General features: G+C 46.9%; 1 protein-coding gene across 3 annotated transcripts in view; it reads left to right on the forward strand.

Annotated features, from left to right (window-relative positions):
* LOC115474923 (vascular endothelial growth factor receptor kdr-like) overlaps positions 1-18,121 on the forward strand; it is a 344,006-nt gene that overhangs the window by 140,401 nt on the left and 185,484 nt on the right. For all 3 annotated transcript variants that reach the window (XM_030210630.1, XM_030210628.1, XM_030210631.1), the window contains exons 5-6: positions 7,175-7,331; positions 15,934-16,067. In XM_030210630.1, the coding sequence (XP_030066490.1) occupies positions 7,175-7,331; positions 15,934-16,067 (291 nt within the window). The remainder of the gene's footprint in view (positions 1-7,174; positions 7,332-15,933; positions 16,068-18,121) is intronic.

The following is an 18,121-nucleotide window of genomic DNA, read 5'->3' on the forward strand; positions in this document are numbered from 1 at the left end:
ATTTTGTAGAGCATTTTGGGGTAAATTCTATATAGGTCACTAAAAGTTAGGCATCAAAAAATGGCTGCTAAGTTCATATCCTGTAATTATTTATTTATTTATTTGTTGCATTTGTATCCCACATTTTCCCACCTTTTTGCAGGCTCAATGTGGCTTACATATTGCCGTTACAGAGTTGGGGGAACTTAGAGAGGTGGGGAGGAAGAGTCAGATAATGTCTTTTACGTTCTTTGGTTGCATTGTGTCGCAGGTGTCCATGTTGGGTGTTATGTTGGGTCGGTGGGGTATGCTCTTTTGAACAGGACTGTTTTTAGTGATTTCCAGAAATTTAGGTGGTTGAGCGTAGTTTTTACTGCTTTTGGCAGTGTTGCACAGTTGTGCGCTTAAGTAGGAAAAGCTGGATACATAGGTGGATTTATATTTGAGTCCTTTGTTCCTTGGGTAGTGGAGGTTTAGGTATGATCGTGTAGATTTAGTGGTATTTCTGGTTGGCAGGTCAATAAGGTCTGTCTTGTATCCAGGTGCCTCGCCGTAAATGATTTTATGAACAGTCGTGCAGATTTTGAACGTGATTTATACAGATTTCATTCAGTTTCTCTGACTCCTGGCAGAGTTGCACACCAAATCTGTTATAGAATACAACGTCAGTCCGCAGTTATTCACCAAAGTTTAGGCGCAGCTACTTACGTCATGTCTACAGCTGGTGGAAACATTGGTGGCTAAATACGGCAGTTGGGCGCGTAAATGCAACTATTCAATAAAGTGCACATACGAATATTCGGAACACCCTGACATACCCATACCCTTCCCACATTAATGCCCCCTTTTGAAGGGTTACCATATTTGCGGAGACAGAAAAGAGGACACGAAAAAATATAATGGTCGCTACCTTTGCTGGTGTGTGTTGCTGGGGCTTGGGGTGGGGGAGCCACCGCACAGCAGTGAACCAGACCCAGTCTAGTGAGAGTCGCAGCAGGTGATGAGTGATGGAGCGGCAGAAGGACTTCTGACAATTGACTCTCCTGAGTCCCAATGATTTCCAGTTGGAGTCTAACGCAACGATGACCTGCTACCTGGGTCCTTGACTGCAGCTGCCAGCCACGTGCAGTGCACAAGGAGGATCTTTGCTGCACAAGCCGACTCAGCCACACGCATGCGCCAGTAGATCAGGTGAGCGTGACCTCTACTGGCGTGTACGTGCGTGTCCGCGACTGCGTATTGCTTTTTTGCCAAAAACCTGGAAGAACAATAAAAATGAAGAACACTGACCAGATTCCCGACAGTGCCCTCGAAAGGAGGACATGGTATGGTAACCTCACCCCTTTGCATTGCACACGAGAGACGTTAACTGCGCTTTTTAGAGGCATAAGTCTGTTACGCACGTAACTGCAAATTAGTGCTTGTTAATGCCCATTATTGGTATTTATCACCAATTCTGTTACACATGTAACTGGCCCCATTCTATAATTACGTACCCAGTGGGCTCCATTTACAGAATTTGGGGGGGGGGGGGTTATATATGTATACTGGTCTATATGCGTGAACAAGCCTATAAAATGATGTTTCACATGTAGCATCGTGACGCAGGCAGCAACGTCTGATAAGGATCTTCAAAGCAGTTTCAGTGTTACATACTATACTGTAGATTCGTAAGCGCAAAAGCTCCAGAAATTAGAACTGTAAAGGGAAATTGCAATGCTTTTGTTTGTTTTTAACTTCCACCTAAATGATGTAGAATAAAAAGGGCTTTGATTGACCCCTTCCCTTTGAATTGAGGGTCCCAGGCCTGGGAGTCAGGAATTCCGGCCTGCATTTGCTTGTGAGGAGAAATGGTCATTGATGTGTTGTAACTGTGTCCTGTTACCCAGGATTTTACTGTCCCCTCTTACCTAATAAGGACAAGCCAAGTTGTTTTCCCACCTTTGCTAAGTCTTGACTGTGCAGGAGCCTGGAGACAAAGTGTCGGCTTCCTGTGAAAAAGGAAATTCAGAGGGAGCAGCAAACAAATTTAGAACATCCTTTTCCAAAATTAAAGTGGAGATGGCCCTTAATCACGTTCAGACCTTTCTGTGTGAGAGGTCAGTTCTGATACACCTCTCCTCACAGCACAAGGAGTTTTCCGGTCCAAAAAGTGAAGAAACATTGCAGCAACTTGAATTATTCTCCGCTATTTGTACGAATCGTCGGCAATGCTGTGAACATTCCCTTGAGGATTCTCTCTTGGGGTCCTCAAACAATTTCAGTTGAAAGATGAATTGCTCTCCCATGACCGGCTGCTGCTGATTCGAACCCACTTCCAAGTCTGAACTCCTCGTTCTAAACTTAGAACTAGAAGAGGTCTCTGAATTAAAATATGTTAGACCACATATTTTTAGGCTCTTTGGGGCAGGGACACAGGAAATGGAGGCAGTTTCATATGGTGCCATATTTTGTTAGGTGCTGAGCAGGGGCGTATCTGGAATCCGGCGGTAGGGGGGGCCAGAGCCAGAGAGGGGGGCACATTTTTGCCTCCCTCCCCCCCCTCCCCCACATCCTATCATTATTTCTTTGGGGACCCGTGATTGCTCATGGGCAGTGGCGTAGCAAGGGGGGAGGGGCGGTCCGCCCCGGGTGTCAGCTCGGGAGGGGGTGCTCCCTGCCAGCTCCCCCCCCCTCGGCGAATCGACACCCCCCCCCCACCTTTAAAAAGAATATTGGGAGTCGCGCCTGCCCTGCAAGTACAAGAAATGTGGACCGTCGGCTCTTCTCTCGCTCTGTCCCGCCCTTGCGGAAATAGGAAGTTGTGTCAGCGGAGGCCGGGACAGAGTGAGGGAAGAGCCGACGGTCCACATTTCTTGTACGTGCAGGGCAGGCGCGACTCCCGGTATTCTTTATAAAGGTAGGGTGCAGGAGTTGGTCGTCGGGGGGGGGGGGGGTGTCATCGTGCTGCACCCGGGGGTGGGTGCAACGGCGAACCACCCTGCCCCGGGTGGCAGCCCCCCCTGCTACGCCACTGCTCATGAGTGCTCTCATTTTCAATCTGGCCCTTTCAGGATGAGGAATCCACAATATGGCATGTGTTCCTAATCAGTTATCTGCTGACTGAGTGATGCACGTAACGTCATACTGCAGCTGAAAATCCAGGGAAACCACCACGGCACTGTCCACTTAGAAGCTAATTTTGTAACAGGTCACTAAAATTTTGGTGCCTGTTTTCTGTGGGTTATGAGCCTGTTCTATAAGAAAAAGTCCAAAAATACTAGGACTAAGGGGCATGCAAATAGGAGAAAATGTTTCTTCACCCAACGCATAATTAAACTCTGGAATTCGTTGCCGGAGGATGTAGTGAAGGCGGTTAGCTTGGCAGAGTTTAAAAAGGGATTGGACGGTTTCCTAAAGGACAAGTCCATAGACCGCTACTAAATGCACTCAGGTAAAATCCACAATTTCGGGAATAACATGTATAAAATGTTTGTAAGTTTGGGTAGCTTGCCAGGTGCCCTTGACCTGGATTGGCTGCTGTTGGGGACGGGGTGCTGGGCTCGATGGACCTTTGGTCTTTTCCCAGTATGGCTTGCAAGTGTTCTTATAGAATCCCAGCGTAAACTCGCATCAGTCCTGAAATGCACACTTACTGGTGTAAATGTGAATGCCTAAATGCAATAGTATAAGTTAAGCACATAAATGTTGGCCCTGCCTGTGCTCCGCCCAAGCCCCTCCCCTGTGAATACCCCGTTTGCATTTACAAGCTATAAGAGGCTTAGAGAGGCTAAACCTCCCCCAGCCCCAACTGTGACCTTTCCTGCCCACTAGAAAACCACCTTCCTGTATTGCATTGCCCTCTGTCTCTCACTCCTCTATCCTGCCTCCTCCTTATGCATCTTTTGTTTCCCTTCCTCTTGTTTCCACCTCTGCCAGGTCTGTGCTAATTAACGTGGAGTGAAGGTGCATATGACCTCAGCTCTCCCTGTGCCGCTACTGCTTCCTCTGCTGATTCCGGAAGTTTATATCAGAGGAGGCGGAACCAGCAGAGGAAGCAGTAGCGGTGCAGGGAGAGCCGCGGTCCTGTGTGTCTTCACTGCGCGTTAACTAGCATGGACCCGCCAGAGGTGGAAACAGGAGGAAGGGAGCCAAAAAGGTGCTGCATTGTGGTGGGGGTTAGGAGAGAGACAAGAAAGAGCGAGAGATAGGTGAACATAGGAAGGGGGAGTGGGGGACAAGGGGAAGATGCTGGATGGAGGGGGTGGAGAGAGAGAAGATGCTGGACAAAAGTTGGAAGGGAAAAGACAGAGAGAGAGGAGATGCTGGGTCAGGGAAAGACGGAAAGAAAGGGAATATGCTTGCTCAGGGGGAGAAGGGAGATGGGGAAGAGAGAGGAGATGCTGGATTGGGTAGGAAGTAAAGAGGGACATGGGGTTATAGCATGATGGGTTGTAGAGTGATAGGAGGAGAGTAGGAAGACAGAGGGGACATGCTGGACATGGAAAGGAAATTGGAAGACAAATGGGAGATGCTGAAAATTGTAGAGGAATAGGGGCAGAGAGGGGATGCTGGATGTGGGATAGGGAGAAAGGGGGATGCTGACGGAGGGAGATGCTGGATGGGGGGTGTAGGATGATGGGGAAATAGTGGATGGAGGTGGGAAAAAATGGAGAATTGAGATACTTGATGGAAGGGGAGAGAGGAGATGCTGGATGGGTGGTGGATGCTTGGAATGCTCTCCCGCGGGAGGTGGTGGAGATGAAAACGGTAACGGAATTCAAACAAGCGTGGGATATACATAAAGGAATCCTGTGCAGAAGGAATGGATCCTCAGAAGCTTAGCCGAAATTGGGTGACGGAGCAGGTGGGGGGAAGAGGGGTTGGTGGTTGGTGGTTGGGAGGCGAGGATAGTGGAGGGCAGACTTATACGGTCTGTGCCAGAGCCGGTGATGGGAGGCGGGACTGGTGGTTGGGAGGCGGGGAATCCTGCTGGGCAGACTTATATGGTCTGTGCCCTGAAAAAGACAGGTACAAATCAAGGTAAGGTATACACATATGAATTTATCTTGTGGGCAGACTGGATGGACCGTGCAGGTCTTTTTCTGCCGTCATCTGCTATGTTACTATGGGGAGAAGAGAGGAGATGATAGGCAGAGAAGGATGTTCTAACAGGGTAGTGTTTCCACAACCATGTCACTCCTCCCAGAAAAATTCCCTTAACATGCACGCTAACAGGTATATTATCACAGAAAGTCTATGCTCTTTAGCAACACCCTTTTCCTCCTCTTTCCCCTATCTCTTCCTCATTTCTTTCCACTCTTTGGCTATTTAGTTTTAGCTCATTCTCTCTGTGTGTATGACATTGCTCTTTCCTATCCCATTTTGTAGTTCTTTTCCAACTTTATTTTTAGTTTTGTAAACCGCCCAGATCTGCAAGCTAGTTTGAGTGGTATAGTAATATTATTAAACAATAAACTACAGAGGGGAAGAGAGAAAGAAAGGAGGAGAGGAGACACTGTAAAGAGGGGGAGAAAGTGAATTGTAGCATAAAAAAATGAGGAATCATAAGATGAGGAAAAGGAGGGCTGAGGTGAGGGAGATGGAAAGCTGCAGGTTTACTACATAATAAACAGAGGAAGATTGAAGACTGGATAGTATGAATGAAATCTGAACAGATAGGCAGAAAAATAAATGTAAAAGGTTGAAATTAGAGATGGATGTAGGAGAGGATACGAAGAAGACTGAAAGGGAGAGAAGAAGTGGCAGATGGACTGGAGATTCTGGAAAGACAGAGGAAAGCAGAAACTGGAGAGTGTGACAAACACGAATAAAATGGCCAGACAACAAAGATACAATAAAGAATTTGGGGCTCTTTTTACTAAGCCCTGGTAGTGATTCCCACATGGCAAATGCGCCAAAGCCCATAGGAATTCAATGAGCTTCGTTGCATTGACCTCATGTGCAACTTTCTTTAAATTAGTCACTTTATTTTCTAACTCCTCTTACTCTCGTACCTATCTATATGTTCCATCTTTGCTTGTACCCTGCACTGCCAATTAAAATGTTCTATTACGTATTGTGTTGACATTGTAAAGTAGTTACTATGCCATACTTTTAATTGTTCTTTGAATATTTTTACTGCTGTAATTGTCTATTGCTCATGTTTGATTTATTTTTACTGTACACTGCCTTGAAGGAATTCCTTCAAAAAGGCAGTAAATAAATCCAAATAAATAAATAAATAAATAAATAATTTGCCACACTTGGCATCACTAACATGGCTTGGTAGAAGGAGGTCTGCTTTCTTTATATTTTTGTGATTTCAATATTTTTCTGTGGTGAGTTGTATGGGGAAAGATCCTAGATCCATTGCTAGAGATTGCGGTGGTGGTTTAGGGTTTATACTGAGATTCTCAGAGCTGCCAAGTTACCTGGTTGCAACAGGGAGATTTTAGACCATTTCTGAGATCCCTGTACTGATGCATTGTGGGACCTGCAGCATGGATTTCAGTGGGTAGAATCAGCGATCATAACCCCCACACTGCTTTGGTTTGTGTCTCCCTCCTGGAACTAGGTAACTTGACATATCTTTGTATGTAATCCAGATTTCACTGCTATAATAGAATAATTTGTTAAATAATGCTATCATTGCAATGGTAGTTTTCTGGGTGGTTGATATTAACTGGCGGGATTTTTAAGTCCTTTGAGACATAATAGTGTCTTTCATGGCTTATTTAAACATAGAAACATGACGGCAGCTAAAGGCCATATGACCCATCCAGTCTGCCCATCCTCTGTAACCCCTAATTCTTCCTGTTCCTAAGCTTATCCCATGCCTTTTTAAGTTCTGGAACAGTCCTCGACTCCACCACCTCCACCGGGAGGCCATTCCACGCCTCCACCACCCTTTCTGTGAAATAATACTTCCTTAGGTTACTCCTAAGCCTATTCCCTTTCAACTTTGTCATATGCCCCCTCATTCCAGAGCTCTCCTTCATTAGAAAAAGGCTCTCTTCCTGTACATAAATGCCCTTGAGATATTTAAACGTTTCTATCATGTCTCCTCTCTCCCTCCTCTCTTCCAGCCTATACATTTCTCTGGTTGAGATGATGCCACATACAAAACCGAAAAAACAGGGTCATGACAGCTGGTTCAGCATTTGGAGGGAGCGGGGGAATCTTTAGCACTCATTGGCTTCCTTTCTGTTTTCAGCTCACTGATTCGGACATCAGCCCCCCTGGAATGTTCTGGGATCCGCGGAGAGGTTTCATCATACCCTTCCCTTCCTTCCAACTACAGCAGATGCTGAAGTGTGTCACCCATGTGAATGGCACAGACCATATGTCTTTGTACGTGCCACAGAAAGTAGGTGAGTAGGGGCAACGTCATTATGAGTTTTGCCATCTTGGCAGATGGAGCATGCTATTTATTATTATTATTTATTGCATTTGTATCCCACATTATCCCACCTCTTTGCAGGCTCAATGTGGCTTACAATTCGTCGTGGATACCGGAAGTAGAAGAGAATATACATTTGGTTTTACAGAGGGTTTTGGGTTACATGGTGGTGAAGTACATGGTTGTATTAAAGCAAAAGACATTATAAGACATTACTATACAGTGGGGGAAATAAGTATTTGATCCCTTGCTGATTTTGTAAGTTTGCCCACTGACAAAGACATGAGCAGCCCATAATTGAAGGGTAGGTTATTGGTAACAATGAGAGATAGCACATCACAAATTAAATCCGGAAAATCACATTGTGGAAAGTATATGAATTTATTTGCATTCTGCAGAGGGAAATAAGTATTTAATCCCTCTGGCAAACAAGACCTAATACTTGGTGGCAAAACCCTTGTTGGCAAGCACAGCGGTCAGACGTCTTCTGTAGTTGATGATGAGGTTTGCACACATGTCAGGAGGAATTTTGGTCCACTCCTCTTTGCAGATCATCTCTAAATCATTAAGAGTTCTGGGCTGTCGCTTGGCAACTCGCAGCTTCAGCTCCCTCCATAAGTTTTCAATGGGATTAAGGTCTGGTGACTGGCTAGGCCACTCCATGACCCTAATGTGCTTCTTCCTGAGCCACTCCTTTGTTGCCTTGGCTGTATGTTTTGGGTCATTGTCGTGCTGGAAGACCCAGCCACGACCCATTTTTAAGGCCCTGGCGGAGGGAAGGAGGTTGTCACTCAGAATTGTACGGTACATGGCCCCATCCATTCTCCCATTGATGCGGTGAAGTAGTCCTGTGCCCTTAGCAGAGAAACACCCCCAAAACATAACATTTCCACCTCCATGCTTGACAGTGGGGACGGTGTTCTTTGGGTCATAGGCAGCATTTCTCTTCCTCCAAACACGGCGAGTTGAGTTCATGCCAAAGAGCTCAATTTTTGTCTCATCTGACCACAGCACCTTCTCCCAATCACTCTCGGCATCATCCAGGTGTTCACTGGCAAACTTCAGACGGGCCGTCACATGTGCCTTCCGGAGCAGGGGGACCTTGCGGGCACTGCAGGATTGCAATCCGTTATGTCGTAATGTGTTACCAATGGTTTTCGTGGTGACAGTGGTCCCAGCTGCCTTGAGATCATTGACAAGTTCCCCCCTTGTAGTTGTAGGCTGATTTCTAACCTTCCTCATGATCAAGGATACCCCACGAGGTGAGATTTTGCGTGGAGCCCCAGATCTTTGTCGATTGACAGTCATTTTGTACTTCTTCCATTTTTTTACTATGGCACCAACAGTTGTCTCCTTCTCGCCCAGCGTCTTACTGATGGTTTTGTAGCCCATTCCAGCCTTGTGCAGGTGTATGATCTTGTCCCTGACATCCTTAGACAGCTCCTTGCTCTTGGCCATTTTGTAGAGGTTAGAGTCTGACTGATTCACTGAGTCTGTGGACAGGTGTCTTTCATACAGGTGACCATTGCCGACAGCTGTCTGTCATGCAGGTAACGAGTTGATTTGGAGCATCTACCTGGTCTGTAGGGGCCAGATCTCTTACTGGTTGGTGGGGGATCAAATACTTATTTCCCTCTGCAGAATGCAAATAAATTCATATACTTTCCACAATGTGATTTTCCGGATTTAATTTGTGATGTGCTATCTCTCACTGTTACCAATAACCTACCCTTCAATTATGGGCTGCTCATCTTTGTCAGTGGGCAAACTTACAAAATCAGCAAGGGATCAAATACTTATTTCCCCCACTGTATATATTAAAGATTGTACAGTTACACGTGTTGGTCTTTGTGATATATCTTGTCGAAGAGATACGTTTTCAGTAGTTTACGGAAATTGGTCAATTCATGGACCGTTTTCAGGTTGCGTGGTAGTGCGTTCCATAGCTGCGTGCTCATATAGGAAAAGGTAGATGTGTGCATTAATTTGTATTTCAGACCTTTACAGTTGGGAGGATGAAGGTTGAGGAATGTGCAAGAAGATTTTATTGCGTTCCTGGGTGGTAATTCAGTTAGGTCTGACATGTAGGCTGGGCGTCTCCATGGATGATTTTGTGGACTAGGGCACAAAGTTTGAACGTGATGCGTCCTTTAAGTGGGAGCCAGTGTAGTTTTTCTCGTAGGGGTGTCGCGCTTTCATATTGTGATTTGCCGAATATTAATCTGGCTGCCGTGTTCTGGGCACAGTATTTTGGAAAGAATACACACTCTTGCATAATGGTTCATGCACACAGAAACTATTATCAACTAGTGCAGACTGTTATCAGCAAATGAATAAAAAATACCCCCCCCCCCCAATATTCAAGTATTTAACTAGCAAGGATGTGGTACCTGCAGGTTAATTGCCTCATAATCGGTTTCATTCAGCGGGGGATAACTGGCTCTCCCCCGCTGAATATTGCCCATATCCCCGTTTAGCGGATAGTGGATAACCGGTTGTTTAGCGGATAGTGGATAACCGGTTTTCTGCCGTTTTTCAGCCCCACTTTAGCGGTTATATTTAGCCGCGTGAATACAATGGGATATCTTTTTGGCCGGTTTGAACATAATGTTCAAACGGGCCAAAAATAAAACGGAGATTCCTCGCCGGTTACCGGAAACGACCCAGCATCGACTATCCAAGTTTAGTGCTGACTGTGGCAGTTAGTCCGGCTAATTCCCGCGGTCTGGATATCAGCCCCCAAATGGTTTTTTCCTGCTTGTTTTTGTTGGTTAACAACACGCAATAAATACGGGATATGTTGTTGACATAACCTAGATTGTTGCAAACAACATCCAGCCCCTAAGAGCCCTTCCTTTCCTCTCATGAGTCTATAAATAAACACTCGAATGGTTCAAGGTTTGCAGTGAAGGCTGGAGGCCTCCGGAATAGACACATTGTTGTAGGGTATGTGAAAATAATAAGTACGGACAAGTTGTAAACGATGGCTTTTATTGCACTAACTCTGCCATTAGCTGTTCCAGAACTCAACTCAGCACACTGACACTGGCTATAAAAGTTTCTAATTAGAAGCAGGGATGGATCATGACGTGACTCTGTTCTGGTTCCCTGACAGCGGCTACTACAAACTGCTTTGACTTTTATGGTGGATTTTATATCAGATTGTTCACAGAGATATATGTCTAGATTTTATTTGACACTAGTAAAAAAAGGCCCATTTCTTGCTGAAATGAAACGGGCGCTAGCAAGGTTTTTGGCGGAGTGTGTATGTTTGAGAGAGTGTCTGTGACAGTGACTGTGTGCGTGAGAGAGAGTGAATGTGCAAGTGTGTGTGTGTGAGACAGTGAGAGTGGGTGCAAGTGTGTCTGTGAGACAGTGTGTGTTTATGTGAGAATGAGTGTGTGCGAGTGTGTGTGTGAGACAGTGAGTGTCCTTCGCTCTCCCCTCTCAGGTCTGAGGACCCCCTACGCTGTGATCTGAGGACCCCTCCCCCCCCCCCGTCTGTGGTGTGAGGACCCCCGCTCTCTGTGCTCTGAGGACCCCCCTCTCTCTGTAGTTTGAGGACCCCCTTCCCCCCTCTGTGGTCTTAGGGTCCCCTCTCCCCTCCCCCCCTGCATAGTTTACCTTCGATAGAGTCGATGCGGATTGCCTGTACCAATGAATCTTCGTATTTAGCAGCAATGGCAGGCTGGCTTCAGAGTAGGCTATAGTAGTGAAGTCAGGGGGTTAAAAGAGGTTTTGTTGCATGTTTTCGGTGTGGGCACGCAATTTGCAAGCCCCTCCCTGGCGATATCACCCGACCCACTCCCCCCCCCCGGCGCATAACGAAGCCCCTCCCCCCCGCCCACATGAACCCCCTGGGCACCCGCAAATGCTAACTCTGTGGCTGCTGCCTGCTTCTCCTGTTCAGCAGCAGCAGCCGGAACATAAAGAAACATTTTTGAAAAAGTTGTTAAAAGTAAAACGCACCTCTGCAGCTGCTGCTCCTCTCCCCTCTGATGTTGCTGCGCTCCTCCGGGGTCTTCTCCAGGGGCAGCGACGTAAGGGGAGAGGAGGAGCGGCTTCAGAAATGTCAGCTGTCTGTTCTCTTTTTTTGTTGTTGTTGTTGTTAGTGTGGGAGAGCAGGTCGGCAATATTTGGGTCAGCTGGGCGGCAGGTTCGGGAGGGCGGCAATGTTGGGGCGGCGGTATTGTCCTCAATTGGGCGGTAGTTTCGGGAGGGCGGCAGTGTCGGGGCGGCGGTTTTCTGCTCAGTTGGGCGGCAGGGGCGGTTAGGTTATGCGGAGATAATAAAACTCACCCTCAACGTTTGCTCCGCCCTCGATGTCATGACGTTTGACGCGAGGGCGGGGCCTGGTGGCTTCACCACCACGAACCTTCGAACCTGAAGGAACTGTTGTCAGTGACTTGGCTTCACTGACGTCAGTGTCCTCAGAACGTTGAGGGTGAGTTTTATTATAGTAGATTATCTGGCTTAAACCTGGAGTGCAAGGATGGCTAGGTTTTTCAAACAGTGGGCTGCAGGATCAGAAATTCATCTGTGTGCAGCCACATGAATCCTTTTTAAAGTAGGTCAAATGACCAGAAATTCACATGGGTGCAGGCTGCAAAAATATGTTAACAGCTTCTAGCATGATTTAGGCTCACGAATCTCTTCTGAAATTGTGACTTCATATCCCCCAAATAGCTCTGCAAATAGCTTTCAAATATGCCACCTTTCTGTGGGACAGTCAAAGTGGTTTACATATCATATAGGGCTCACAGTCTACGTTTGGTACCTGAAACAATGGAGGGTTAAGTGTCTTGCCCAAGGATCACAAGGAGTCGCAGTGGGAACTGAACCCTGCTCCCCAGGTTCTCAGCCCACTGCACTTACCGTCAGGCCTACTTCCCCACTCTGCATAGGCTTTGTTGCAGGGGCGTAGCCAGACAACAGATTTTGGGTGGGCCTAGGCAAGAAGTGGGTGGGCACCAAATATTCTCTCCCCCCCCCCCCCCCTCCACTACCAAAAGACATCTCAGCTGGTAGGAAAATGCTTCTTTCCACCTTGGCAGTCTGCAGCAGGCATGCGCTGAAAACTGAACGTGCGCAGGTGCCAGTATCGTGGAGAGTAGCGTTTTCATTACCATCAGGGGGAAGTCTTCAGCTGGTAGCGCTTGGGATCTCCACCAGCTACCGCTAAACATGTGCTATTGTTGGGTGGGCCTGAGCCCTAAGTGGATGGGCCCTGGCCCACCCAGGCCCACCTGTGGCTACGCCACTGCTTTGTTGGTTCTGCCACACGGATTTCCCTAAGGGCAGTGCTTCCCGAAATGTGGGTCAGGACAAGGTCACATCATCGGTGGATTGGATCACAGAAACGGGGTTGCCTCACTGCCTTCCAGTATGGGCCTTGTGAGGAAGTGAACGTTCAAAGGCCATTTTTACCACGCGCTGAGGCCCTTTTTATTGCAGTGGGTAAAAAGGCTGGAAAAAAGACATGGTCATGTGGTACGATTCAACCTACTACATGGCTATGCAGGGGGGAGCACTTACCGCCACCCATTGAGGTGCCAGAAGGGGCTCCTGCGGTTACCTGGTGGTAACCCCCGTGTAGGGTTACCATATTTTGTCCCCCAAAAAGGAGGACACATGCCCCGCCCCCACCACACACCCCACCCCGCCCCCTTTCACACCCCACGCCGCCCCTTTCACGCCCTCGCTCTGCCCCTGTCACATTTTCCCCTCCCTCCTGTCACACACCCCATCATCCCCCCTCCCTGTCACCCCTCCCCTTTAACTTACTACTGCCCTGGTGGTCTAGTGACTTCTTCGGGGCAGGAAAGAGCCCCCTCTTTCCTGCCCGGAGCGCTGCCCTGCATGCATCCTTCCTGTTGCTGATCTCGGCGCCGATTCAAAATGGCCGCCAAGAGTTGAAGTCTTGCAAAGTCACTTCAACTCTCAGCGGCCATGTTGAATCGGCGCCGAGATCAGCAACAGGAGGGATGCATGCAGGGCAGCGCTCCGGGCAGGAAAGAGGGGGCTCTTTCCTGCCCTGAAAGTGGAAGAGGTCACTAGACTACCAGGGCAGTAGTAAGTAAGGGGAGGGGAGGCTAGCAATCTGCCTGTTTGTCCAGAAATCTGGACAAATGAGCCTGGTTGCCCGGACACGTGGTGACCCTACCCCTGTGGAAATATTTTTCAGATATATCCACTTGCACCAGAAATGTCACATGCTGGGGGTGGAACTGGTCATGGCACCCACAGTGGGCTGGCGGTAGTTCCAGACTGGCGCACAGTAAGCCCACGTTGGACTTACCTCTGCTTAGGAAAAGGACCCCTTACTTGACAATAATTGGACTTGATTGGCTGTAATTTGGATTTAAACATGGCTCTGCCTGCTGAATGTGTCTCATGCACAACCCATGGGAGGGTCAGGGGCATTCCAAAAATGTAGGCGCCCTGTTATAGAATACCGGAGTTACGCCCCCAAGCTTCAGCAGGCGTAAGGTGCAGGAATCCTAAAAGCTATTCTGTAAAGGGTGATCAGCCCTGAGCATCCTTTATAGAAGAGCACTTGGTGCAGATTTTTCCCAGCACCTAATTTTGAGCTTTATTTACTGAATCTGGCTGTACCTGGGGGGGTCTTTTACTAAGCAGTGGTAAGCCCAATACGGACTTACCACTCGCTAAGGGCTACTGAAGCAGCCCGGTGGTAGTTCCTACCCCCAGTGTGCGCCATTTCCGGCGCTACAAAAAATATTTTTATTTTTGTAGCACCGGTGTTTACCTGGCGGTAATCTGCCCGGTTGCTGCCGGGTTAGCACGGGAACCCTTACCTCCACCTCAATGGGTGGCGGTAAGTGCTCCCCACCCCCACCCCCTCCCGAAATGGCCACATAGCAAGTGCTTCACTTGTCACGTGGCCATTTCTGAAAAAAACATAGAGCCTTTTACCCGCTGCAGTAAAAGGGGGCCTAAACGCCCATCAAAAACATGCACTGATACCAGCGCAGGCCCCCGCTGCAGTAAAAGGAGCCCTAGGTGTTACGTCCCTCACCTGTTCGACACTCCTCCCGGCTAAGTCATTCCTCAGCTTCGTTCAAGAGGGACAAGGTTCAGTCTTAGGAGGGTCTGTTTCAGTTTCCTAAGTCTAGCAGCCATCATCCGGGTTGGATCAAGGACAGCAGCCATCTTGGCTAGCTCAGGAGGGGGCAGCCATCTTGGAGTAACGAGGTCAGGAAGGAAGCCCATATTTGGACGAAGGCATCTCTGCTGATGGGGGCAGTCATCTTGAATCAGCTGCACATACTTGAGCCTAATTCCTCCACTACTTAAAGCCCTGCCTTCAGTCCTTCGTTGCTTCGGCCTCATTTGTTCTGAGGAGTTGCTGTCGGAGTGCTGTTCACCGACCTTCTTCTGTTCCTGTTTTCCTGTGTACTGGACCTTGGCTAGTCTTCTCGGATTACGCTTGTTTGCTGCCTGCCTTGACCCTGGACTGAATTGACTACTCCCTGCTTGTTGGAGTACTGGTTCTGGACTGTGTCTGTTTCCTGCTATCCTGGTCAGTGGCTGTGCAACCCCGCCAGTTCCAGAAGTCCTGGTGGCTACCTGCAGCTGGGAGCTCAACTCCCAGTGAACGGTGGTCGCTTCCCAGGTAAAGCTAGGGGTTGTCTGGCTGCCTGACCGAGTGCGGTGTCACTCCATCTCTGCCGTGGTCAGTCGGGGCACAGGGGCTCACTACTACCGGGTCATAACACTAGGTTTCCATCAGTGGGAAACCTACTGCCCGTGGGCCACATGCATTTTTTAAGATTTGATTATGTAAAGTGCTTATATGATTTAATTAAAATAAAATAATTAGTGGAATGGAGTGGAACGGGTAGACGTGAATCGCTTGTTTACTCTTTCCAAAAATACTAGGAATAGGGGGCACGCAATGAAGTTTCAAAGTAGTACATTTAAAACGAATTGGAGAAAATATTTCTTCACTCAACGTGTAATTAAACTCTGGAATTTGTTGCCAGAGAATGTGGTGAAAGCAGTTAGCTTAGCGGGGTTTAAAAAAGGTTTGGCTGGCTTCCTAAAAGAAAAGTCCATAAGCCATTATTAAAATGGACTTGGGAAAAATCTGCTGCTTATTTCTAGGATAAGCAGCATAAAATGTATTGCACTGTTTTGGGATCTTGCCAGGTACTTGTAACCTGGATTGGCCACTGTACGAAATTTAACACTGTAGGCAGGAATAACTCTTGTTCGAGTGATCTTTTTCTGCTATCATCTACTGCAGTACTTCTCAGCCCAGCCCTCTGGACACACCCATCCAGTCAGGTTTTCAGGATATCCACAATGAATATGCATTCACATTCATAGTTGTACACACTGCTTCCTTGAAATGCAAATCTATGTCATGCATTTATCCTGAAAACTTGAATGGATGGGTGGGCCTGAGGACTGGATTGAGAACCACAGATCTGCTGGGTTACTGTGTTAGGTACTATTTTGAAACTAGTCTACTGACCTGTCTTTCAAACTTTATGCTCACAAGAACTTTAAACTTAAATTCAACTGTTATTGTATTTTTATCTTCTCAGTAGGTACAAGAGACATTAACGTGATTGCCAGCCAGGAGAAGGTGTTGGTTGGAGACAGCCTGAATCTCACTTGCAGTGTGCGGACCACTTATAATGGTCGAGCTGCCCTGAATTGGACACACAATGGAAAGACTGTGAGTACGTTAATGATTCTGGGATCACAATTGTGAACTTGGACTCACATCCACCCACTCTTAGTACACAGGGGGGGGGGGGGGGTGAGTGATGTCAAGTGGGTGAAATGGTCAGTTCAGTCAGAGAGAGGAGAGATTGACATATGCATCAATACAGTGAAAACTAGAGAATAAAGAAAAAAATCTTTTCAGACAAAATGAAATAAATTTCTAAGTGAGTTGGTCCATATATTTTTGGCACATTCTTCAGAAAATGAAGTCATTGATCCCCCACTTTTTCCTCTCATTTTCACATGAAATCAGAGTTTCCTGAGGGCTAAAGTCTGCCCTGCTTGTACCCAGATTTACAAGTGTTTAATTTTCATCTTAGATCTGCTAATGCAGGATTGTCTACGGTATCAGCAAGGAACTCATGGACAACCAGATGGAGGCCAACTGCCATTTTTTAGGATCAGGCCTTCCTTTTTCCTAGAATTGAAAGACTTGTCTTTACGTCCTTCAAAAGGACAATGTGCAAAGCCATTTCCATGGGTAAAACAGTGTTTTTCCCATGAAATGGGCTTTTTGGAATCTGCCCATCATATATGCAGGTAACACTGCACATGTTGGGCCACTCCATGCACTATGTAGAAACATTGCTGGGGTGGCAGGATTCGGAAGTACACACATCCTTATGAATTTTCAAATGCTCTTGTATTATTTTCTTCGGAAAAAGTACCCGCGATTACAGAGGTGCAAGTGTCTGGCTGGCTGCTTTATCCTGGGGCAATTTTAAAAATGAAAACATGTAGATACTTTCACTTTGAAAATGACTGGAAAGTCTGTGAGTAAAAATTACACATGGACATGAAAACTGACCTAAGGACGGCTCATTTACAGGAAGTAAATACATAAGTTACACAATTTTTCAATGGGAACCTACATGTATGCTTTCTCTTTGAAAATAACCCCCTGGAAAGTACCCACATATTTTACATCTGTTATTTAGAATGCACAAAGTTTCTGGTTTATTTTACAGGCATACTTGAATATTTTATGATGTACACATATAAACACTAAACCATCCCTGGGAGAACCACTCCTTAGGATAGATAAACCTCTGTGCACAAATTTAGACAAATACGCTATGGCCGATAGTATAGAAGGCTATTTCTGCATGTAAAACATTGCTTTACTTGTGGATGTGACTTTAAAAATGACCCCCTAAATCTTTTATCCCATGAAATAAATCTGACCAGCGTGATGCACTGTAGTGAGAAGTTAAGGTCTCTGGTTTCATCTTTTCTGTTGGATTCCCAGAAACATTTCTCAAAATAAATTTGAACAGAATCCCAATACAATATCTGACATATAGAGGAATATTGTCCCTCAAAGTATGAAATATACTGGCTTTCTGAATCCAGGGTCATTTAACAGAAAGAAGGCCTCATTTTTGGAGAAACTGCAGACTACCAATGGTTGAGCCTGAATGTGGTCTTTGGTGCGATCAACAGATGGAAGTCTTATGATTTAAAGATAAATTCTAAGTGCTACAGTGCATAAAATGGGACCGATAACATGAGTTAGTGGTAAAATAATATGCATTAACAGTAGCCCACATTGATAACTTCATCCCTTAGTATGAAGAGTTTCAGTCTCTGGTAACCAGAGCTGGGGATTGTGATGTCATAATGCCTCATTCCACCAATGCCTAAGAGCCAACCTCATCAGTGATGTCACAATGGCTTGATTTCTCTATACTTGGCTCACTTTTCCTATATAATAATTCTCACCTCCAACATTCTGAGGCTGCCTGGAACCGTGGTCTGCTAAGTGGGATGGAGGGAGGGGGGGACCCTGCAACTGGGAAAAAGGGAGGGGGGACCCTGCAACTGGGAAAAAGGGAGGAAGGAAGGGAGGGGGGGGACCCCCCTGCAACTGGTAGGGAGGGGGGGGGACAACAACCCTGGAACTGGGAGGGAGGGGGGACCCTGGCACATACTTTCATTCTCACACACACACTTGCACCCAGTCTCACTCTCTCTCTGTCACACACACACACACTTGCACATTCA

The sequence above is a fragment of the Microcaecilia unicolor genome, chromosome 7 (assembly GCF_901765095.1).
Source record: "Microcaecilia unicolor chromosome 7, aMicUni1.1, whole genome shotgun sequence".
NCBI classification, from domain to species: domain Eukaryota; kingdom Metazoa; phylum Chordata; class Amphibia; order Gymnophiona; family Siphonopidae; genus Microcaecilia; species Microcaecilia unicolor.